Below are 24531 nucleotides of genomic sequence, written 5' to 3' on the forward strand. Positions count from 1 at the left end.
GTGATGTCCGACATTTAACTAAAAATCATGCGAAAAGGCCAGGGTACGCGACCCAACCTTTTTCCCCGTTTCAACCAAGTTCGAAGCTGCCTGATTCAGAACAGAACCATGCGAAATCTCGACCAACCCACCCAACTGACAACGGTTGAACCTTCAATTTATGTTTGATACAGTGGAAGGTTCCTTTCTGATTTAACAAGCCATAAAGTGTTTTCACTCACGTGATCAGCGACCTTGTTTTTCCACAAAAACAAAAGAAAACGTTTGCATGATAATGTAGCCCACTTCCCGGAGGATTAGTTAGGAACACCACGATGGCCGCCGTTCCATTGTCTAGGAACACCAACATGGCCGCCGTTAAAACACTCTATAGACCTTATTCATAAATGGCGGTCAATTTATAATTCTTCTGTCGAAGTGCAAATTAGCCTACCAAGCCTCGATACCATACAGTGAATTGAAAAGATTTCTTGCGCTAAAATGAGGCTTGGTAGGCTGATTTGCACGTGGACAAAAGAAATATAAATGTGACCGCCATTTATGAATACGGTCTATAACGACATTCTTAGTATAAGGAACAAAATTCTTAATAATCCCACTTACAGTAACGGGTATGGACTGAAAGAGCCTCGATATAACTAGGGACTACATTTCCTAGTACCTTGGCACTTCATTACATCGACGTTCCACTGACTTTCACCAAAATCATCAGTCAAAATGATGAAGAACTTTGGCGAACATAACCTGTGACTTTTTTGGAGTTCAAGCAATCTCATTGCCGAACCAAAAGAATTTTTCAGGCTCTAATACAGTAGATTATTTCTGAAGACGTCATTAAAAGCCCTCGACGAAACTTCCCGGAAATAAGCCCGTTTTTCCGTTTCTTTCAAGCGTTCCCTTGTACCAGCCGTCTGGTCGTGTTTTTGTAACATGCACGATATCGCCAACTCTGAGTTCAAGCTCCGTCTCGTGTTGAGGAGGATATGCCACAAGAACACGACATCTGGAATTAACAGAAACAAGCATTTAATTCCATTTTCTTAAAAATACCAGTAAAGACTACTACGGTAGAAAGAATCTATTTGCCAGCTCCCAGTTGTATGGAAAGCCATAACTTTCTTATGTAATCTATATTTTTTTGGTCTTGAAGTTTTGGAGTTTTGTTATAGTGTACTGTGTTAACAACGTTGTGGTGTGTTTTTGTCATTATATATGTGGTGTGGTTATGTCATTTTTGGTAAGGTTTTGTCATTATGTGACGAGGTTTTCTGGTTACGTAGTGTGTTTCCATCACGATATGTTGAGGTCTTCTGTGTCTATAAGCACATAAATGGAGAAACTCGACGTCACAAATGAACCTCACCACATAAAATGTAAAAATGTAAATACAGCACGTCAAAGGAAGACCTCAACAGGTCATGATGGAAACACAACACGTAACCACCAAGCCTCGTCACATAATGACAAAACCACACCACAAGGCAAAACTTCAAGACGAAAATAATAAAGAATACTTAAGAAAGTTATGGCTTTCCATTCAGTTGGTTTGATAGCTCTGTGGGTAGAGCAGAGCAGCGCAATCCCGCGGGTCATGTGTTTGAGTCCCGTTTGAGCCTGGATTTAATTTTGTCAGGCTTTCTTCGCAGCTGTCTAAAGGCGGCGAAATACGAGATACAAAAACCCTCAACTTGGCGCGCAACATTGTTTCGTTGCAAGTTTGGGTCGATGTTTCCCGTTTTTCACCTTGCATGATCAACTTGTCGCGCAACAAAAACATTTGTTGCGGGTTGAAGAAAGTTATTGCGAAAAGTAGAGCGCGGGTCTACTCTGAGCAACAAATTTTGGCTGTGTTGCTCGTTTTTCATCAAGCTCACAGCTTGTTGCGCAACAAATGTGCTCGTGTACTAGCAAATCAACCAATCAGCGCCCTGCATTTCTTCAACCCGCAACAAATGTTTTTGTTGCGGGTCAAGTTGATCACGCGAGGTGAAAAACGCGAAACATCGACCAAAACTTGCAACGAAACAACGTTGCACGACAAGTTAAGGGTTTTTGTATCTCGTATTTCGCCGCCTTAAGTTGCAGCCTAACTGCGATGATCTTCATCTTATTTATTTCAATTCTCGCAGTTTAAAATATTTCAATAATTTTTTATTATTTCACTATTACGCAATTTTACCACATTTGATCAAGACAACGTGCAAAATATGAGACGATAATACACTGTAGCGTACCAGTTTGACCAGTTTAGAACAAAGCAAATACGGACGGAACTGGAGTTTTTCAATGAAAGAAAAGCCTGAGAATTTAGCTTGTCATCGCTTGTCACTCGTCATTTCGTTTATCCAAGGAATAAAAGGACATTTGGCTGGCTTTTTATGCTGTTTCCATCGTTCGCACGCTCCATGAAGGACAGACAGCGCCTTTTTACACACTCTTAACAAATAAAATTGAAGCAAAATAACACCTTTTTTGTAGTGGAATAATACATCTCTTATTCCATGGTTTAACACAGTATTCGCGGACATTTTACTCATAAATAATACGCAAAATTGCAAAATATCCGCGCTTATTAAATGTTAAACCATCGATTTGCCAGTATCAAGAATACCGTGTTACTCTTTGTTTGTCCCACCAACATTTTGCATAAGCGTTGTTTCCAGTTTTTCTTGGGGCCATTGTAAGTCCCAAGAGAAAATAAAAACAATGCTTATGCAAATTTTGGAGGGACAAACAAAGAGTGTTATGGTATTTTTGATACTAGCTAATAAGACGCATATACTAAATGATTCAAAATATGAAACAACAACATTGATATTCGATGTAAGGAGAAATGTAGACTCGGAAAAATATCCGAGTCCCAGATGGGATTTGAACCCACGACCCTCCGTGATCTAGTCGGATGCTCTAACCACTGAGCTACTGGAGACTCTATGGTGAGCAAGGGTCAATTTGTGGGTCTCGACTGGAACCGCATCGCGCGGCTACACAGCCAAGTATTGACTAGCATATTTGAAACTCACTAACAGCATCGCGCTGTCACATTAATGCATATCAAGATGCAGCCAACCAACCTCCAAAGTGAGTGTGTTAAAGATGAAACAACATTGATATTCGATGTAAGGAGAAATGTAGACTCGGAAAAATATCCGAGTCCCAGATGGGATTTGAACCCACGACCCTCCGTGATCTAGTCGGATGCTCTAACCACTGAGCTACTGGAGACTCTATGGTGAGCAAGGGTCAATTTGTGGGTCTCAAATATATATATTCAAAATATATTGCCAACTGCGCAGCCGGAGATGAACGTGAGAGGCGCCTAACTTTTCAAGTGAACTTAACATTCGCTCCTTCACTGCCCTCCAACCCTCAACCAATTACTTTCCCACGCCAGAAAGGGTGGAAAGTAAATGACTGTTGGGATGAAGTTTGTCATTAATCTGTGATTTCACAACAAATCACGACTGAAAGTGTGATGATCATCGAAGGAGCACTTCTGCGTCCGGCTCTCTAGATTTTTCACAAGGATCTTGTCATTATCTTAAAATGTATGAATTACATACCTTTTGCTTGTTGGAGGACTCTCAACTCGATGTTGAACCTAAAAGAACGGCAAACCAAAAATCGTAACACGCCATCTGTTTGCGCGACGTTATAGGCTGAAGAATTTCGCGTTCTTCGCTACCATTTCCATTTTTAAAGATTGCTGTTGTTGTTAAAATAAAATGAAAAATGCTGATGCCAATTGGCTGCCTGGCTTGGCTAGCCCCTATGGTTATTCCAGGCAGCCAGTACTCTAATTTGTACTTTTTGATATTTTCATTGTCAAATTAATTTGAGAATGAGTACAAGATTTTTGTTGTTGTTGTAATTTCCGAGTTTCAAAACTCGTGATTATCTTTACATGTTCCTGAAACACCTGACATAGCCCTATCTTTGAAAAAGATGTACCAATGTTGAACCACCCCCCCCCCCCCAAAAAAAAATCCAAATCCCCCCTTCCCCCCTTAAGCCCTCTATTGTCTGCATCTCAGGTATGGTGAAAAGCGCGGGAAGACGTGTCCAAGGTCACATGATTTTCATCTTGTACCTCCGCACTGGGTGGGGAAAACGTGGAGGTGTTCAAGCCAATCACAAAAGCGTAGCACTGCATCGAAACACTGATGAATCAAGCAGTTTCCTCAAAAGACAAGGTCATGCACTTAAAACTCAAACTGGAGACGACGACAGAAACTTACCTGAGGGAAAGGGGGTACTGGCGTTGAGACCTCGTAAGGTGGAGGTGGTAGTCCATTGGGTCTAACAAGAACACCTCTACAGGAGACAACGACAAGATGTTAATTTGACAAAACAAAATGGACACGAGCCTATGTTAAATATAAAACATATCAGTAATATGATAATTATGAGGGACTCGAAATTTGATTGTTAAGATTGATAAATGTGTCTGTCCAAAAGACCCATAGCCTGCCTGGTGGTAGAGTAAAATAACCTTCAAATTTGAACCCAAATTTCTTTCCTCTCGACCCTGCAAGCCTAATTTCAAGTTCTTCTACATGTACGTAACTTATTTCTTATTAACAACCTCTATCCAGGGCGAACGGGCCATTTCCGAGTTCACGTCTGCGAGTCTACGTGCGAATTTTTGGTGATGGTAATTAGTTCTACTTCACATACGAATGAAAACTAACTTTCACAAGAAAACCCTCGCACTTAGACTCGCTTTGAAGAGGAGGCAATCACGAACTCGGAAATAGCCAATTGTTATTACGTCCTGGATGAAGCAACAAGAAGCTAACAGACTATTTCGCTGATAGTATAGAGCGGTTTTCAATTGAGTGTCGAAAGTAATTAGCTAATTACTTTGCTTTTGCATTACTTCACTCAGTGATTGGTTCAAAGTTCTCGTGCCATTTTTTCGACCAATCAGAAGTGAAACCAAAACCAATCGTGGCTTGCGCGTGCACATTTTCCCGCGCTTTGTGTCGCCTGCGTGTAATTGCTTCGAGTTTTGATTGGGTACTGGATTGTCTCCGTCCTTTTTGATTGGCCAAAGTAATTATTTTGGTTTTGGTTTTACGACACTCGATTGAAACTCGCTCTAAAGTCCATAATGAATCCTTGGTCATTCTAGTCCTTTCTGCTTCACTGGCCGTTAACAAAAGGACTCGAAAGAGATACAATTTACCAGAAAGTTACCAAAAGGAAAATCGTCTATTAGATGCAAGCCAAATTTGAATTAGCATTACTAAGTGTCCCTTCAAATAAACATGAACACAAAAATATATTTCGTCTTGGGTTGCTTTTAGACTTGGGTTACCTTCGCTGTTTATGTTTGTGTATAATAGTTGAGATTTTATTCAGTTGAACACCTGATGCCTAGTTTTACACCTTTCAAAGTAAATCTTGCAAAATCCTTTCAAGACAATTAATCGAATTTCTACTGGCAGCAGCCCTACAGCTGCAAAAAGAACAACGAAGACTTCATTTGCTTCTGATCTACGTAACTTAATCTCAAGGTTTAGTACAGCACGTCCACATTTACCTCCGCTCCCATTTTGCAACACTTCAAGTATTTTTAGATAAACTAGGCCTTATGCACATGATGAAGGCATATGCACCGAGATTCCCCACCAAGCCTCGTTTACACAAAATTATTCACATCACCTGGATGAAATACTACTGTTCGCACGGGGGTTTTCTTTACAAGTTTGCTCCTTTGGAATTCAGTTCAAGCTGAAATTTACAAGTTTGAGTTTCGAAATCGAGGATTGGTGGTGAAACCAGCCAGTCAGACATCATCACACATCAAGGCTACTGTTGTTGAAGTTGAGGAAAAACGTAAAGATACACTGTAACAATTAAAATGGGGTGCATCTAACCAGAATATCTGAACGAATAATAAGTTTTCAAAATACCTTTGATATGGCAGGGTTGGCGGTGCTGGTGGGTGTTTTGCTCTCTCCTTTTTCTTACCAGTCAGCTTTTTCCAGAGACCACTCTTCAAAAAGGAGGGGAAAAAGAAAATTATATTTTAGTAAATACAAAAACAGTGGAAAGCGTTGGAGGCGTGTTCTGATTGGCTACTAAAACTTGCTCAATTGCCATTCACCTCCAAGCAACTCGCGCAGCATTTGGGTCCGAAAATTTAACAAATTGATGTCAGTTTCCCATGCGTCTGTCCTGTTATTGATCGTGAATTTCGTCATAACATTGTCAAAGTAGCCGTGGATCCACGAGGCGATAGCCGAGTGGATCCGCAGACTACTTTGACGAAATTCATGATCAATAACAGGACAGACGCATGAAAAACTGACATCAATTTGTTTTTTACAATAACAAAAAGGCAGAGGGGTCAAAATTAAGTCAAAACACGAGAAGAACGCGAGACAAAAATGCGAGAAACTTTAATCTGACGCGAGCAATATGGCGTCATTATCGCATAAATTATAAATTCATGTGTCTGTCCGATTATTGACAATAAAAAATAGCCAATGAGCGCGCGAGAATTTTGCAGTCATTGTAAAAATTGTAATCGTGCCGGAATAAATTCATGAGTTAAAATCACCTTTATGTGCCATTTTGTCTGACTATATTAGTATATACTAAAACAACTCTTCTAGTGGTAGATAAGACGATAAATATCCACAAATAGCCACCTCTACTTCAGTCCGTGCATAGTTGTTAATCATTTTCGGTTTTTTCTGTGCCTTTCATTAACTAGCAGAAACTAGTCCACATTCCAATCAAGAGCCAGGGATGGCACTAGGATTTTTCAATCTGGGTCCTGGGACCCGCATGTTCGGCCAAATTGGGGTCCCAAGCAATTTTTGGGGGTCCCAAAATCTTGGTGACCCTCCGCGAGAAAAAGAGTATGTTTTAAATTATGAGAAAAAGAGAGTAACCAACTTGGAATTACTATTGACGCATATGCATAGGACCGGCCGACAAAGGCTTTTTCTAGAGCCGTTACATTCATTCCTGGACAAGAACTCTGTTAATGAAAGAGCACCCTTTCCAAGGGTTTACGCATCACTGGTTTCCTCCCTTAGGAGCAACGAACAGTGACGTCTTTTGCTATATATTTGCATTCAGTGACTTGCAGAGTACATTCCTCTGAAGAAGACCGCAGAAGGCTGTCGAAAATTTAGTTTTAACCTTTTAAGATGTTTTAAACCCCATTTCTTAGAATTTCAATTATGATCACAGATCGCTCCAACAGTTTTACAAACAACAGAATATACTGACAAATCAAAGCAAGTTGTGCGAGTTATTTAAGTCAGTGCCTTGCGTCCTGGGACGCATTAAAATTTCGATGATGCATTTTTTGGATTTATTTGCGTAAAAATGCACGATTTCTGCTTTAACGCGATCCCTGAGAGCTTCATCGTTTCTTGCCGTGACCAGGGATGGTTCAAGGGGTCACATCTAGTGTTGTCATTGGTTCATTTGGATAACTTTGTTGGTTCCGGTTATAAGTGTTGTCACAACTGTTGTTTCAAAAACCAAAATTGTTGGTTGAAAAATGCACTTAGGAGAGTGCATATTTACGAAAGGCACAGTAAGCAGTTAAGAAACACTTCTAAAAAGTTTTAACAATGGTAAAGGGTTCCTTACAAGAGTTTCAAAAGATGAGATCTCAAAATCAGGAGCTACAGATGTCCCTCGATTTTTTCGACTCGCTTGTGGGGATTTTTCACATCCACCAGTGTTTATATGAAATGACAACAATATAATAATAATAGTCTTGTTGCGAGACAAGGGCTTAAGGTTCAAAAGTTTGCAATTCGTTTCGGAAACGATGAGGAAGTTTGACAATTATTTGCCTCCGTCATTAGAAAAGCTGCACTCGATAATAAAGAAGAAAATGCTGGTTGGATCTTGAAAAAATAGCTTTGTTGAAGTCACAGATTATTCTAAGAAAGTACATACTGATTTAGGTGCGGGTGGTGGCGGAGGAAGTGGCGATGTAGGTACAAATCTGCTCCTTTCTAACGGTCTCAGTTCTGTTCTGTTCTCAGTCAAATTTCTTCCCTGATTCAAATTTACGACTAGTGACTGTACAGGGTCCGGTGCAGCAGACTCTGACCGCATGACTCTTGGGTAAGAGCCTCCCTCTGAGAGGCAGTGACGGGGGGGCGGTGGCCTCTGATTTTGGGCTGGTACTGGTTCAGCATTGTTCCGCGGTAATGGATTCAAAAGTGTGTCTGGGTCCACGCTGTTGCTTCTTGACCTTGCTAGTAAATTATGAAGACTGAAACAACATAGAAACAGAACTCAATAAACCAAATGTACAAGAAAGGGGTAACCCTGCGATGGACTGGCATCCCATCCAAGGGGGAGTTAAAAAACTCCTAGTCGCTTAACGCTACAGAAACCGGGGATAAGCGCCGGCCTGATAGGCCTTCTAGGCTCGTAGCAGACTATACCTTACAAGAAAGTTGTAACAATTGGGCGGGATTAGAAAAAGTTAAGGGAAGGAAATCAAATAAAGGACAGTAGATGGCACTGGATGGAATCATAAGTTTTTTCTTTCTACCCTAAATGATCCAAAAATATGGCTCACTGCAGACACTGATAACCGTGACTACACCATACTTCCAAGACTTAACAAGTTTAACTCAAACCCGATGAAAAATAACTCCACGGAGAACAAAAATGGAAGAAACGTTGTGGATTTAAAAACTTTCTGTTCCACAAGGGTCTCATAAGGATCGAAATCAAAGATTGGCGCTAAGTTAAAGATTGCTTTTTGAATTATTTCCTACAGCTGCAGCTGTAAATGACTATAGAAATGGATGATTTTTGCCCTAAATCAAGTAAAAAGATTTAAATGATCTTTCCCCATCCTGAGCATAAGCATTCACTAAAATGCAAAGTAGACGTCTCCACGATCATTTCAAAGGTCAAATTTCTACTATCCTGTTCCCTGATGTTTTTCTTCAGCAACGAGAGAGCCGTGAAGCGGCAAAGACAATTCGCAAACCGGCGAGAAAGAAAAAAACCTCTGGTTTCCTTGAACTTGAATCTTACTTTCATGAAGACGCCAGCTGTCAAACGCGTCAAATTTATGATTTCAAAAGGGACCAATGGCAACTTAGAAATCACGCGTGCCCTAGGACAAATCACGAACCAATCATATTGATTTGCGTGTTTGTAAAAACATCAACCAATCCGAGCCAGAGGGTCAGATCCTGCCCCTGGCATCTGCATGAAAGTGAGATTCAAGTCCAAAGTAACAAGAGGTTTTTCTCTTTCTCGCCGATTCACGAATCGTCTTTGCCGCTTTGCGGCTCTCTCGTGGCTCAAGAAAAACCTCCGGTACCAGGATAAACTCTTACTTACTTCAACAAGTGTAAATTAAGACTGTCACTTTTACTGTATATATCTTTTACTCTGCCTTAAAATCATGTTTACAATCCTTCATCTAGTTTTCTTATTCCATTTGTTATTATATTCGCTTAGAGTTTCTCTTTCTCCTTCTGTTTCTTTTTCGCTTTCACTTTCGTTTAATTACTTTTACAAACGGCCTTGATTAGCAGAAGCTATTTGCGGGTCAGACCTGTATGCTCATATCATTGATGTAAATAAACATTGCTGTGTTTTTTGGTTTTTCCCCCATTCTCTACACTTCAATTATTTTTTGTCCACACGATAACTGAAACTAAATATTGTGAGCTGTCTTTTCTACCTAGCAAGCCGCACATAATTCCCCGGAAATACTCCTCTCTTCTGCGATGACACGCAGTATCCTTTGAACCAACCATCTTTACACTTTTCTGTGACGCAGTAATTTTCGTTTCTAACCAGTTCCAGTTCATCATCTTTAGCAGGCTTGTAAGAATACAGTGCAACGTACCTATTGAGGGCAACCACAACAGTCAGCAGTTATGATACAATACGTTGCAATGAATGGTTTTGAAATCTGGGCCTAGTTGTTCAAAAGCCGTTTCACGCTAATCTCAGATTAAAAATTAACCAAGAAGTTTATTTCTCCACTTCCAAATATTGTTCAACGCTGATATTCGGCAAAATTGTACGTTGGAGGCAGTCAATCTTGAAAAACCAAAAATAAGAAAAATGAAACCAAAGTTTACGTTAACCTTGGCTTATGTATATCGGCTTCCAAAGAACCTGGGCCCGGTTGTTCGAAAGCGGGTTAACTTAATCCAGGATTAGCGTTAACTTTTGTTTCATGTTTTCAACTTTTTGGTGAAAATTTCTTTTGCTTATTTTTGTTGTTCAGGATTGACTTCTTCTAATGTAAAGTTTTGCCGAATATCAGCGTTGAACAGCATTTGGGAATAGAGAAAAACTCCTTGGTTAATTTTTAATCTGGGATTAGCGTTAATCGGCTTTTGAGCAACCGGGCCCAGGCCTAGCCTACGTGTAGCCGTACCCTACCCCCCGAAGGAAAAAAAACGGGGGGTAGGGTACGGCTACACGTAGGCTAAACCTGGCCCCAGTTGTTCAAACGATGGATAGCGCTATCCGCAGGATAAATCACTATCCAAGCGGCTAAGTCACAGCGAAAACAATTGCGCTATTCAATGGATAGTAATTTATCCGGTGGATAGCGTTCTCCACCTTTTAAACAACTAGGGCCTGGCCCATGGAGTCTTCAGATGATTCTCGAATCGTACTCTAATTTTGAGCAGTCAACAGCGGCACACCTTCCGCTATGAACTGATGCAAGTTAATAGCCCATTTCCGAGTTGCTGCATGCCTTAGTTTCAAAGCGAGTCCTGGTGCACAACCATTCCAATGGAAATGAGTTGTGCATTCTTATGCAAATCAAACTCATTTCCATTACAATAGTTGAGCACCAAGACTCACTTCGAAACCGAGACAAACAGCAACTCGGAAATGGCCCATTGTACACAGGAAAAGACTATAAGCAGATTTCTCCTAGAAGTTTTCACCTTCGGATATTGCGTTTCTAGCGTTCTGATTGGCTCACTCAGTGTCGGTTATTGGCTCTTATAAAGCGTTTCCACATGACGTCACGGTGGTCATGTTGGTGTTCCAAAACAAAGAAATGGCGGCCATGACGGTGAACCAAACTAATCCTCCGGGAATTGAACTATTTTTATGCTAATCATACAACTTACAATTTCCTCGATTGTGATTGGTTTAAAAAACCCCTATTTTCCACGAAATCATTTGCCAAGTTGTTATTGGACAGTTCAATAAGATCCAATAACCCAATCACATTAAAAGTTAAAGTTTCAATCAACCAATCACAACCTTGGTTTCAATCATCATAGAAACAGTGTACAGACTCCTAGGTTGGCGTTGCGTCGTACCTCATTTTAACAGGCTTCAGGATTGGCCATGGGCAAAAGAACAACAGAACGAACAAAGCTAACAATGCATTTAGAATAGAAAACAATTGGAAGTACGACACAATACAGCCCTTGAAATGTAGTGTTCAACAAGAGGTACGACCCTACACCTAAATTCTTTCTTTCTTTCTTTTTTTTAACGCACAAAGCAATGCATGGCGTTCTCTTCAAAACTGAAGCTCAATTATCTCTGAAAAATGCGTGGTTACCCCCAATTTTCTTTTGGATACCAAGAGCACTTGCTAAGTTCTGCTTTCTCCGCATAGTTTTAAACCGTGAAAAAATACCCCTGTACACTGTATTAGTAAGCACCACCAATAGGAAACTCCAGTTTGTTGAGATGCGCAGAACGTATGAGCAATAACAATAGTAAGCAGTGTCCTTAACTAACATTCAGGTTCAGCTGAGTCAATTGTTTGAAAAGATACTCACAAATCCCTTGCCATCTCAGCTGATACTGGTCGCGAGCCTCCTGTGTTGGACTCATGAGGTGATCTTTGTCTTGCTTGAACAGCATGGCAAGGCGAGTTTGGAGATGCTGGCTCCTCAATATTTGCCTGATGGATTAAGAAAAGTCACTGGTTCTGGAAAGCGTTTTCTTAAAGGTGGTTCACAATAAAACCATCCATGAACGCGGGTTTCAATATGGGTCACAAAATTTCTCCTTGCTCTTCTCCCCAACTTGAACATCACTCATATCTCAGAATACAGCTAATTTAAGGCGGCTGGAACCAGTTTCACTACTCTTAAGGATCTTTTTATAAGAGGGCTTGTCACTACAACTCTGTACCACATACCATATGAGACATCAATTATTGCTTAACATAATGCGCCCACTATTGTGACGTAATAGGCTACCATAGCAACATGAAAGCTCTCCCAAAACACCCTTATGTTACATGCTTATATCTCATAAATGAACTTGGTGACCCCCCTTTTGTTAATTACATGTGGCAATCTGAGATAGAACTATCAGCAAAGTTTAAAAAAATTCTTGGGAGCCAATTCTTAAAATTAAGGCAGCTCTGAATTGGCTTGCAAGAATTAAACAAGAAAGAATCAGTGCACAAGAACACTTCTGGCAAACTTTTGTCAAGGAATGTGGTGCCAATGATATAATTGCATTCAACGTTTGGACATTACCTGTCTACTTTCTGATGCGGAAGACCTGGGTGACGCTGAGGTATCAAGAGTATCCGCAAGTCTCCCAGAAGAAGAGATGTCAAGGGAACGGCGTTGCAGTCCAGAGGCCTGACTTTCCTCATTTCTTTGCCCACCAAAATGGATGGTATGTCGCTTGGGTTCTCCTTTGTTTGTTTCAGGTGCTAACGATGTTCTTGGTGATTGGGCTGCACCTCGATCTTCAGCATGTGCATCTCCCTCTATGAGGTTCCTTGCGGCAATATTAAGCTGAAATGACATGTTTCAAAATGAAAGTGAAATGTAATTCAGTACATCAAAAATGAGTGCTGGTGCTTCTTCGGGATATCCAGACACCGTGATGCAGGATGAAGGCAAGAGGGAGCTGGTAGACAGCCTTTGTTGTTTTGTGGTGTCTGGATACCGTTGTAAAGCCCAAAGTACCTGTCCAAATTAATATGACTTCTCAATGAAACAATACTAAAATTATACTCATAAAATTTCATTTAATGAAACAAATAATAGAAATAATTTATATGGGTTCAATCCCTGCTCATGATCTTGAACTCATGTATTATTTTTTATTATTATTATTATTAGTAGTAGTAGTATTATTATTATTATTATTATTATTATTATTATTATTATTATTATTATTTACCTCAACAAAGGTTACTGGGAAAATGCCCTGTTTGCCATTCAGCTCTCCTTCACACCAGTTTTCATCAACTTGACGTATTACACTAATGATGTCGTTCTAAAAATTTGCAAAGATAACAATAAACAAGTTAAGACATCACCTCATCAAATAACCTCCTATCCAAACACTTCAACTTTAATACTGTAGCAATGATTTGAACTTCATGTTCAGCAGCAGAAACATGTACAGGTAAAAATTCTGGAATGGTTTTCAAGAATCAACGAAAGCCCTTTCGCTCCCTTGAAAAATTACTATGGCAAGCACCCTCTTGCATAGCTTGTGAGAAGGATCTCATTGGCGCTGTGGAATGAACGGTAAAGCCAAAAGAAATGGAGAAACTAGTGGGAGAGCGAAGCAAGCCTGCGAGGGGCCTGAGATAAGCCAGTGAGCGAAAAATGAGAGGCCTGCAAGGAATTGGTATTGTTTTTCAAATCCTGCCCCTCCAAAGGTGTCAAAAATTAATTTTGACATTTAACTGACTAATTCAATGTGATAAATAAAAATTATTATTAACAGCCAACAGAAGTTGAGCAAAACATCAACAAACATGACTGAAAACTGCACGTGGAGAAGTTTTATTGGGATTAACAACAGGACCTGTCATTTTTCACCAATCACAATGGTGTCAGTACATGCTGTACCAAGGAAACAATGCCACCCTCGCAGGTTCTCATTTTTTCATGCCAGGCCACTTCGCCACTCCTTCCGCAGCGCCAATGAGAGCCTGCATGCTTGCAGGTTATATCTTGCAGGGGTTTGGTTGACCAGTGAACTTACTTTGCCTGAAAATCCTTTTCCCATAATTTTTTATAGTCACTCTCACTGATAAAATGATGCTCACTGCCAACACTTTCCACAAACACTGTTATTAAACATCAATAACATCTGTCATCAATTTTATTGTACATACTTGCTTAAAGGCAAGTAAGTCTTGCTCCTGTTCATCTTCAAAGTCAAACAGAGCTTTGGCAATGGGTCTGTTGAACGAATCATCTAAGCTGGGAAGTGGACTGATAACCTAAGAAAATAAGAAAGTCAAGCAATTAAGTTATGCAGGTACCTGTACAAAGGTTGGACCGGATCAACTTGGATCACTCACCTCGGATTGACATAAAAAAAATTATATACATGTATAGGGCTTCGAGAAATCACCCTAACCCTAATCTTTAAGCTAACTTTGGTAAAATCGGGGCAAAGGTCAAATAGCTTTAGCTTAAAAAATTGTTTTTTGTTCAATCTGAGGTAAGCAATCCAAGTTGATCCAGCCCAACTTTTGTACCTGCCTAATTAAGTTAACTCCGAAGAACAAGGAATTTGTGGACAGCATAAATAATGCACAGATTGGCAAGGAATAATAATATAATTTGTACTTGGAAAACAAAACTGTGAATCATACAGTGTAGCACAGAGATAAGCGTTCAATGACGAGGCCAAAACGCAAGTTCCCGGAAATCCCCCAGAGACTTCTAAGGTTGAGAAATACAAAAAGTCACGCCATACAAAATGCGACCTTTCAAATTTTAATTTTTGGATTCAAATGGGACATTTTGCACAATTTACCAAGCTTTTTCCTACTTTACTAAGTAGCCTAAAATTGTGAATCAGTTGGGCAAGAAATAATTATTGTTCTCTATGCTTGCGATCGATCTTTTTGATCCACAGGCATGTGAGTTTAATAATAAACTTAATTTCACATGCAGATGCAAATACAATACATACTAAAAACAATACAAACTTAATTGACCACTCCCCAGAGGGGCTTTCCAGGGCCAATGAAACACAATGAAACGACAGAACAGAACAACAACAACTGTTAAGAATTCCAACTGGCTATTTAAAAGTGCAGCTGGGAAGTTGAACCAGGGTCTACCAGGAACAAATTCAGCGAGTGGTCAGAGGGGGTCTTGAACCCAGGATCTCCGGATCTTAAGGCATAAGCGCCCTAACCACTGGGCCACACTGCCTCCTAAAAATGCTGACGTGCATCTGCATAGCACACACACATTTGACACATGATTTTTTGGGCGCTTATCTCTGAGCCAGGGATGGCACTTGACTTTTTCATTTTGGATCCTGGGAAGCACATGTCTTGCCAAATTGGGGTCCCTGGCATTTTTGGTGTGTTCCAAAAAAAAAACGTTTACAAAGAAAGACTAGCGGTAAATAAAATATTTTGACCTCCATGTTAAATTGTCTTTTAGCTAATGACACATCATAAAAATTATAGCTACAGTTCTCAGTATGGGCAATCAAAGATAGGCAGAGCATGCAGTGTCATTGAAAAGGCTGAAGTTCCTGCAATGAACCAAAAACTGACCATGTCTTCCCCCCATTCCATGGTTTGATGCTATTATACAAAAAATGTTTTGTTTCCTTTTGTCCGGTCACACCTGCCCCAATTCAATGCAGTGATAGAAATCAAAATGGTAGACAGGCACACTTGTAGTGGTTTCCAGTCTCCTACTCTGCTAAATCCAATGGCAATTCTTCTGGCCTTTTCGCCATGCAGTTTTACATGTACTTTGTTTGTCAAAGGGGTTTAGGTGTTTGAGCAAGTGTCCCGCATCCTGGGATGCATTAAGATCTTGAAAATGCATTTTTATGGAATAGTTTTTGCATAAAAGTAAATGATTTCTGCGTTAATGCAATCTCTGTGAGCTGCAATGTAAACAGAAATTCAGGGAAATAACGAGCTTTCTCAACAAAGTCTATTACATTTTGGCATTTTGCCAGATGCTTACAGTACCTCAATATAGTTTGCCGGAAGAAACCCTTGACATCCATTACTACGACCTTCATACCAGTTTTCGTCAATTTGTTTTAGCAACGTTATTATATCTCCTTTATGCAAAGCTAGATCACTAAAAAGGCAAGAATGCATAAATTTAATCATACCCTGCAAAAACATTACACTTGCAATATACAATTTAACTTTACTCAAAAAAGGCAATTCAGTAACATTACTATAGTTTTTACACTTGTCTAACTTACAGCAATGAAGATAATAAAAAAAATTATGCAAAAATAAAAATATAATATTTTTATGTATCTTATCAAAATTTATGTTTTGGCCTATACTATTTTGACGTCTTCTGTGATCTATTACTGAACAGACCCACGGCAACATGGAATCTATTTGTTTTATAATTATAAGAAAGAATTAAACTTTATTCGCATAAAAGCTGATGGTGACGTCAATCGTGCCATCTGTCCTCTAATAGATCATAGGCAAGAACCAATCAAAATCTGTGAATAACTTGGGTTATTATATAACATGGAATAGTTTAACAAAGAGGGTGTAAAGTGCAGGTTGCAGGTTAGGCTTGTAGATCATTGTTTTACCAAACATGTAACTGAAACAACCCAAACCTTTCCAAAAATGCTTACCTTAGGCTTAAACAAAACGAAACCCTTACTTACTGTACACCCTGCTAGCAGAGCCTTTCTTTTGCTTGCTCGATTTTGGCGCTCTCGAGAAAGGCTCTGCATGAATCGAGTAAGATCTTTATTGAATATGCGCTGCATGTTGCCAGGATACAGTCTCGAACCCAAGCCTAATATGCTAGATCTCGCCGCCATCTTGGTTTTTCATCGTACAGCGGGCTCAATTATAACCATTGGTTTTGTCACTAAACGGACGCTCGCACTGGAAAAACCGGTTTGACAAGAGAAAACAAGATTGACTAGTCCAGAAGTTCGGGCTGCAGCGGCTTCAAAGAGTTGACACGATTCGGGCAGAGCCTCCTTTTCTCCTCCTCAGTAAAGAAAAAGACAAGAGGAGGCTCTGCTTGCAGGGTGCCTTACTTACTGTACTTACTTACCTTTACCTTAGGCCTTAACCCCACGAAACCCCCCTACCCCTTGGAAATTACTGCCCTTTAACCCACCCCCCTCTCCCTTGGAATTTCCAATGACCTTCTGTTGGGGGGGGGGGGGGGGGGGTTGGGTTATGGATATTTCCTGAACCCACACATTGCCCAAAGCATAGTATTTAGGCCTAATCTTAGCATGGGTCAAGGTTTCCGTTGTTTCAGCTATGGTGATTTCAACAATGACCTGCAACCCTAGTCTGCAAAGTGCAGTTTACACCCTCTATATTTTAATACGTTTTGCTGCATTTTGACAAGCCCCTAGGGTGTGTCAAAATACAAAGAAAACATGAAAAAAAACCAAAACAATGTGACACCCTACAGGCCAGAATAAATTCTTCTCAGCAATTCAACATCCAACTTGTTGCAAACAAAAAATTATTCCAGAAATTATTTCTGGAATTTTTTTTTGCATTACATTAACCCATTAACTCCCAGGGGTTCCCCATTGACGAGTAACATCATCTGGCATTAGACAGAGTAAAATACTAAGTCTGGCCAGTTAATTTAGGCCAGTTTGGACGTCAAAGGGTTAATGGGGATATTGAGTGATTAATTAGCAGTGAAAAAATGTGATTGGTTCTGCAACTGAACACATAAAATTAAAGAACATCATCTTGTGAGTTTTCTGTTCAATAAATTCCAGAGATGTACAAAAGACATGAAAAATATACAAATGTAGTATGTACATGTACTTGTAAGAAACACCATTGAAGAAGCACATGCCACAATAAAAAACAATAAACAGTCAATAAAGAAAACTTAATAAGTGGGCTAGTGCAAAAGGCACCTGTCAAAAACAATCTCACAACAGTAGTAAATTTGCATTAATTCAAACACACAAGATCTTCATCGAGATTGACATAGATTAGCCTAGGGGAGACAGGAACAGATTGTGAGCATATTTAGAAAACATAAATCAAGCCATGAAGGATTGAGTTACATGTACAGTATTAACGGAGATTAAGTTTTAAATATTACATATACGTGTATATGTAGATGTAGTCAGAAACAAGTTCATTGAAATTAGGTCACTGACACTTTAGGCCAATGTCTTAGAATCAGGAAGGAATTTAAATTAGGAGCACTGACTGGGAACGTAGGCAGCTCTGCAGACAACATGTGCCCATTGGAACTCATACACCTACATGTAGTACAAAACAATCACTGATATACAGGTATACTGACCCAACTGCTTTAGGTTCGTAATCATAAAGTGCCCTTGCAGATGGAATACATGTCTAGAACAGGACAAAAATAATCATTGTCAATTAATAATAATATGATAATAATTAAAAATAATTATTGACGAGTAATAATACTTTTATAATAATTTTAAAATAATGCTTTGACAATTAATAATGATCACTAATACACTTAGGGCTCGAAATTGCGACCAATACAGTCGCATTTGCAACTAAATTTCTCCCTTTGCGACCAAAATATCTGGAGAGGTCGCAAATTTGCGACTTGTTGTCACCTTCGCTCTTTCAAACAAAAGGGTTGGCAGTTGCCACTTTGCTGCTACTTTTGCTTAAATAAATAAATAAATGGCAAAATTATTTTGTTTCTCCCTGTGAATTTTCTATGAAGATAGCGTAATTGTAGAGTAATTTAGCAGCGATATAACGTCCATTCCTTCGATCATTCGCCATTTTCAGCGGTTTCTTTACATACAAGTATTGCGGGCTCATATTTTTTTGCTAACCGCTGACAACACAATGCAGCGTGCCGATTTTGCAACTAAAATTTGCGAAATTGCGACTAAATTTTCGTATCTTCTCGCACAATGCGACTGGATTTTTTGGTTAATTTCGAGCCCTGTACACTGTAGCTAGCTAGAACCATTTTCAGGGTTTATGATGTAACCAAACTTTAAATCCAATATCAAAATGTTACGTGAAGCATTGCATTTCAATTGCGGACTATGTTTTCCAGAGGGTTTTTTTGGTCCAATGGCTTTTTTACCACTGGTTTTTTCGCAGTGGGCAACACATTATTCCAGTGTACGTTTCTCACTGAAATTCTTTTGTATTATGTTGTAAACATGTATTTATTTTTTGTAGAGTTGTAACATACATCATCTTATACATTGTTTTACACTCTCATGATCCCTTGCATTTTTTAGTACCTATGTGATATATTTTATTCTTTATGGCCTTGACCTTAAAAACTAATGAATCTAATTTACAAATTGATGTCAGTTTTTCATGCGTCTGTCCTGTTATTGATCATGAATTGCGTCATAACATGTTCAAAGTAGCTGTGGATCCACGAGGCGATAGCCAAGTGGATCCGCAGACTGCTTTGACAATGTTATGACGAAATTCATTGTCAATAACAGGACAGATGCATGAAAAACTGTCATCAATTTGTTTTTTACAATAACAAAAAGGCAGAGGGGTCAAAATTAAGTCAAAACACGAGAAGAAAGTGAGACAAAAATGCGAGAAACTTCAATCTGACGGGAGCAATATCGCGCCATTATCGCATAAATTATAAATTTATGTGTCTGTCCGCTTATTGACAATAAAAATTAGCCAATGAGCGCATGAGAATTTTTGCAGTCATTGTAAAATAGATAGTAACAGTGTATAAATGTAGTATATTTTTTCTATACCATTGTACAATGTGTATTGAAGAAATAGCCTGAAAGTCTCGTACTGTCTCAACGATAAAGGAGTCCTAAAGTACAATTAAGTGCAAATACGACAAAATACTACAAGTACATGTGTAAAATGAGGACAAGGTTGATAAAACAGGACAATGGACAATGTCTAATAAAGGACACAACTTAAATTATACATGAAGGCGAATAGGCTTACAATAAATTAATGTCCATAAGCTACAGGTGTACTTGATCAGACGTTAGCAAAGCATGCCAAAAATACAACATGGCCGACTTAATGAAAATGGTCAGGGGTTCATAACATGGTTCCTCAGACCAAGGTGGTCAGTGGTAACCTCTTCATGTATAACAATTATAAAACACTGGTTTCCCTTGTCCTTCAGGCACCGAGCATAGTCACACTCCTATTTTTTGTTGTGTCATTTATTCTCTCACTTTGCGAGCTGAGCATACTGGTACAGTAGTAAAGAAGATTTGTGAGCTGACACTTCCAGCATTCGCCATTCATCAGAGGGAATGGGGAAATTAAAAATATGAACGATTTGGTTCATCTTGCCCGCTCATGGAGCTAGTCATATAATAAGACAATATATTGCACTTTGAATCTGTTACAGTCAGCTCGGGTAGACTTTCATGTACTGGACTAAAATGGCACGAGACAGTCAAGAACCATTGTTATCCTGATTAGGAATGTTTCTGATTAGGTATTGTTACATTGTTTTTTTATTTTGTTTTATGGACATTAATTACTTCGGGTATATGAAAGACATTAGCACAGCTCTCAGCATTGCTTACAGTACATGAATTTGATTCTGTAGGCAACTGCAAGCTTTTCACAAGATATTTTTCACCAAAGAACCAGAGACGACTATGCAATCCTTTCTTTTAAATCTTCCAAATTATTAAGTCTAATATCAATGGTGGCTTTAGATTTTACCACTAAACCATATCGAGTTCCAATTCCTGGTGCCGGCCCTTACTTGTACTGTAAAATAATAAAATTGCTGACCCCTTGGAGGGTCAACCCGCTCCCACAACAAATAGCCCGAGGGGGAAATTGAAACTTGAATTTGACAGGTAAATAAGCTTACGTTGTCTTGCCAAGTAAGGAGAGCCCACTTGTAGCTGACAGAAAAGACAAGACAATAACTTCCGTTCAGGCCCAAACACAACAATTACGTGGGCATATTTTAGATAAAAAGTCGTATTGACTCTATTAAGGAATGAAATGTACATTGCGCCGTTGAAAAGATTCCCATTGTGATCTTGACTTCGATTAAACACAGCTGAATTCATTTAAAAGGATGATGTCAACACCGTAATGTTTGATTTGCGCAATCATAATATAAGAGGACAGTACTTAACTCGATATTTACAATTCATTTACCCAAACCGCTGTAAACTAATTTACGTTAAAACCATTGCGATATAATTCAGAATTCGCCACAAATTGGGCAAAAAAGTCCCAACCAACAAGGAAGGAACTTTGAAGAACTAATTTTCAATTAACGTTATGGGTCACCGTATGATTACCAAAAGAAGGAACGATATCTTGTTCCTCAACACACACTAGATACGTTTCTTGAGATAATGAACTGATGAACGTCTAATTAAAGGTGACTTGGCTATAAATGACGATGCAAGCTTTCGCGGCAACCTGCGGCACATGTAGATGTACATCAATTCACGACTCAAGACACGCAACATTACCCATGATAATCACGTACCCTTCTCTCCCACTGAAGTATAAAAGCCAAAACTTTCAGAAAACCATACCTGATCTGAAAAATCATCGATAGCTTCTGGATCCATGCTGTCCAGAGATTGCTTCCTATGCTGCCTCCACTTCAAACCTTCCAGAAAACGTACGAGAAAGATATTCGCCGGCAAATTGTCCACGTCTTTCTCCACAAGGATCCTGCACTCAGGACATCGTAGTTCCTTCGTGGTCTCGACGACGTCCCTCAAGCATTGCCCACAGAACGTGTGTTGACACGGCAGTACTTTGCAAGTTTGATCAAGCTGTTTTAGGCAAACGGGACACTCCAAAAGTTCCTTCAAATGTGCTGAATCCATGACAGCTACAGTATACGAGCAGCTCACAACAAAACCAACCAAACCGTGCTTTGACGAACTTTGATGTATTCTGCCAAAGTTGAGATCCCAATTGTTAAAATCCTTTTCTTTGCTGTAATTAGCAGTTAACTTGCTCGTCAAGTCACCAAAAAGAACGAAGCAACCAAATTACATCGTACAAAAAGAAAGTACATGTAGTTCTCATTGAAAGCACAATTTGTTAATTTGTTGTTATGTTAAACGAGCATGCGCAAAAATGTAAATTAGCATAATTTATTGTTCGTTTCCGCTAGTGAAATAGTAGGCGCGATCCATTTGGACGAATTTCCGAATATTTCCAGCCCTCAAATGGAACAGAAAATTTCAAAAAAAATGGTCAACTTCGAGAGGTTGCCCAAATTTTTCGAAACAATCGATCCGAAAATTACTGTTCTCTTTGTATTCTTCACCGAAAATTCCGAATTGGCGCCCAGTGTTTTCCCAGACACTTCTTAAACCGACATATTTCTATATTACTCCATCTTATGATGCATAAGGAAAGGATCGTGCCTAAGGATAGCCTCCTAAACTTCAGACTAGCTCAAGGAAATTTTCGGAATTTCCGAAATTTCGAAAAAATTGAAAATCTCAGAGGTTGACCAACTGTTTCGAAATGAACGTTCCGGAAAAGACTGTTCCATTTGATTCTAGACCCAAAATTTCGGAATTTTGCCCAAATGGATCGCGCCCAGTGTTTTCCCTGACACTTCCTAAACCGACAGATTTCTATATTACTTCATCTTATGATGTATAAGGAAAGGTTGTCCGGTGATTTTTTTACTTCCGGTTCTTCAATTACAAATATTAGACTGTTATTTATCCGCAAAGTGAAACTTGGTTGTTGGTCATAGCGATAGTCTCGGAAAGTTTTCCTACTACTCCATAGTGCAAACAGCAGAAGCAAGGTCAACTACAGCCCTTCGTAATGCTTGTGCTAACAGATTATCATAACTTCTTAGTGTTCATTATTTACTCAAGGCAAGTCAAGGAAGAATAGAATCTAGGGGCGAGTTCGCGCAGAACGCGCGCACCAAGCCCTACCTTCCTGAGCACCTCTGGACGAAACGTTTCCATCTCGATCGTTTTCTTTATCATTCTCCCGGCTAGGTGAAATTCCATCAGTTTTACTAGGGTCAGAATGCAGATGTAAAACGAAAAAGTTGCCCCGAAACATGTATACTCACCTCAGGAATGACCTAGGAAAGTCAGGCTGAGAAAAAGCTCAATTGCAGCTCCTTTGAACCATAGCAACACAATATACTCGTTGTGTTAAACCTTCTTACCGCATTCTCCTCACTAACAGTCAACTGCTTTGATTTGTAGAAAAAACGGACGCCTGTTGCGGTAGAAGACGGAAGTAGTCGCTTTTTTCGGGCAGAGTTGCAATCGATATCCAGCTGCAATTTTGTTCGTTATCATTTGTAATGCTCCCAAAAACATTAAACGGCGCAAGTTAGATCATCGCCAAGTTAAAAACTCAAAAAAACTATCGGCTGTAGCAACGTCTGAACTTGTGGAATATTTTCTCTGCTTTTTTAAAAAGCAATATGGAGCCACTAATATTACTCTAAAGGAAGTGGTGATATTGTGGAATAAAGGATCCGACTCCTTCCCCAAATGCAAAGCAATTAACAAGACAATTCCGTTTTCGTTGCTTCTGCCTGGTGGCCCATGCAAAAGTCACGAAGCCTTTTTTTACGGCGAATAACTGAGTAAATGGTCCAGCGATTTCGAGGGAACAGAAAGCAAAGCAACTTCAAAGGATCCATGTTTTGAAACCCGAGAAGAAAAGAACGATTGAATTACATTTCAGTCGAGATAAGATTGAAAGTTTTAGGGCATTCGAGAAACGCACGTGACCTGGGTGCAAATATCATACCTTTGTCGGCCGCGCGCCGCTGCAAACACAGAAAAGCACTCAATTATCGATGACCCCTTATCAGAAGATTCAATTTGAACAATTATTTCCCTATCAGCTCACAAGGACTCTTATCGCTGCCAATATATGCTGTTTAAGTAATTAAAGTGAGAAAAGGGAAGTCCGCGTCATTCAATCCCCTTTGAAGGCGATTAAGGCGCTCTAATCAACAATCTTTTGATGTTACTCGGTACGTCACGGGCTAGCCTGTTCCAAGGCGCAATAGGCCACTTGCACTAAGAGGTCACGTGACCAATGCTTCCCTTAAACAGTGAGTTGTAATCTTGCTGTTGCCAAAAATTGACAGAACACATAAAAATTATCTTACACGCGAAATTTGAGAGGAAACGCATTTAAGGGAGATATTTTATGGTACTTTGATTTTTCAACAAAGTAGCATGATTTGTCTTGGCCGCCATGTTGGAGGGCATACTCTTGCCCTCCAACATGGCGGCCGAAACTACTTTTTGCTTATATCTTGTTAAATGTTTGATAGTTGAGTTCAGATGTGCCATAAACGTTACCACATCATCTTTTCAACATTTTCCTTGAAGTTCAAGTGCAAAATTTGTGTCAGAAAGCGGTAATTCATAATTTAAAAAAAAAAAAATCAAGTTTTGGTCACGTGACCAGTTACGGACTTTCTCATTTTAAGCAAATGGTGCGGGTTTGAAAAACCAAATCACTATTATTTTGTTTAAGAGATGACCCCCTAATAGTGTTTCGAAGGCAAAATCATGTAACATTCATTTTCATAAGCGCCTTGAACATGGGACATGAGCGCTATATAAATACCTATTATTATTATTATTATT

At 39.4% G+C, this 24531-nt stretch overlaps 2 protein-coding genes and 2 non-coding genes across 5 annotated transcripts in view; 1 reads left to right on the forward strand and 3 right to left on the reverse strand.

Annotated features, from left to right (window-relative positions):
- The window catches only part of LOC137999717 (uncharacterized), a 297056-nt gene that overhangs the window by 123420 nt on the left and 149105 nt on the right, over nucleotides 1-24531 (forward strand). The gene's annotated exons all lie outside the window — the stretch shown is intronic.
- LOC137999712 (E3 ubiquitin-protein ligase SH3RF1-like) lies at nucleotides 137-23544 on the reverse strand. Of its 2 annotated transcripts, XM_068845573.1 has the most exons (14): nucleotides 22983-23544; nucleotides 21460-21829; nucleotides 18243-18295; nucleotides 15932-16046; nucleotides 14096-14203; nucleotides 13147-13242; nucleotides 12489-12755; nucleotides 11778-11902; nucleotides 9692-9859; nucleotides 7933-8254; nucleotides 5919-6001; nucleotides 4239-4314; nucleotides 3564-3601; nucleotides 137-1003 (listed from the first exon to the last, which is right to left on the reverse strand). In XM_068845573.1, exons 2-14 carry the CDS (start codon nucleotides 21757-21759, stop codon nucleotides 835-837), a joined length of 1920 nt encoding a protein of 639 aa, XP_068701674.1. In that variant the 5' UTR covers nucleotides 21760-21829; nucleotides 22983-23544; the 3' UTR covers nucleotides 137-834. The 2 variants fall into 2 exon arrangements, with proteins under 2 accessions (XP_068701674.1, XP_068701673.1); XM_068845572.1 differs by lacking the exon at nucleotides 22983-23544 and having other exon boundaries at nucleotides 21460-21999.
- Nucleotides 2857-2930, reverse strand: Trnas-aga (transfer RNA serine (anticodon AGA)). Its single transcript has one exon. It is a non-coding gene; the product is annotated as a tRNA-Ser (tRNA).
- On the reverse strand, nucleotides 3153-3226 carry Trnas-aga (transfer RNA serine (anticodon AGA)). Its single transcript has one exon. It is a non-coding gene; the product is annotated as a tRNA-Ser (tRNA).

Source organism: Montipora foliosa, chromosome 4 (assembly GCF_036669935.1).
Source record: "Montipora foliosa isolate CH-2021 chromosome 4, ASM3666993v2, whole genome shotgun sequence".
Taxonomy (NCBI): Eukaryota; Metazoa; Cnidaria; class Anthozoa; order Scleractinia; family Acroporidae; genus Montipora; species Montipora foliosa.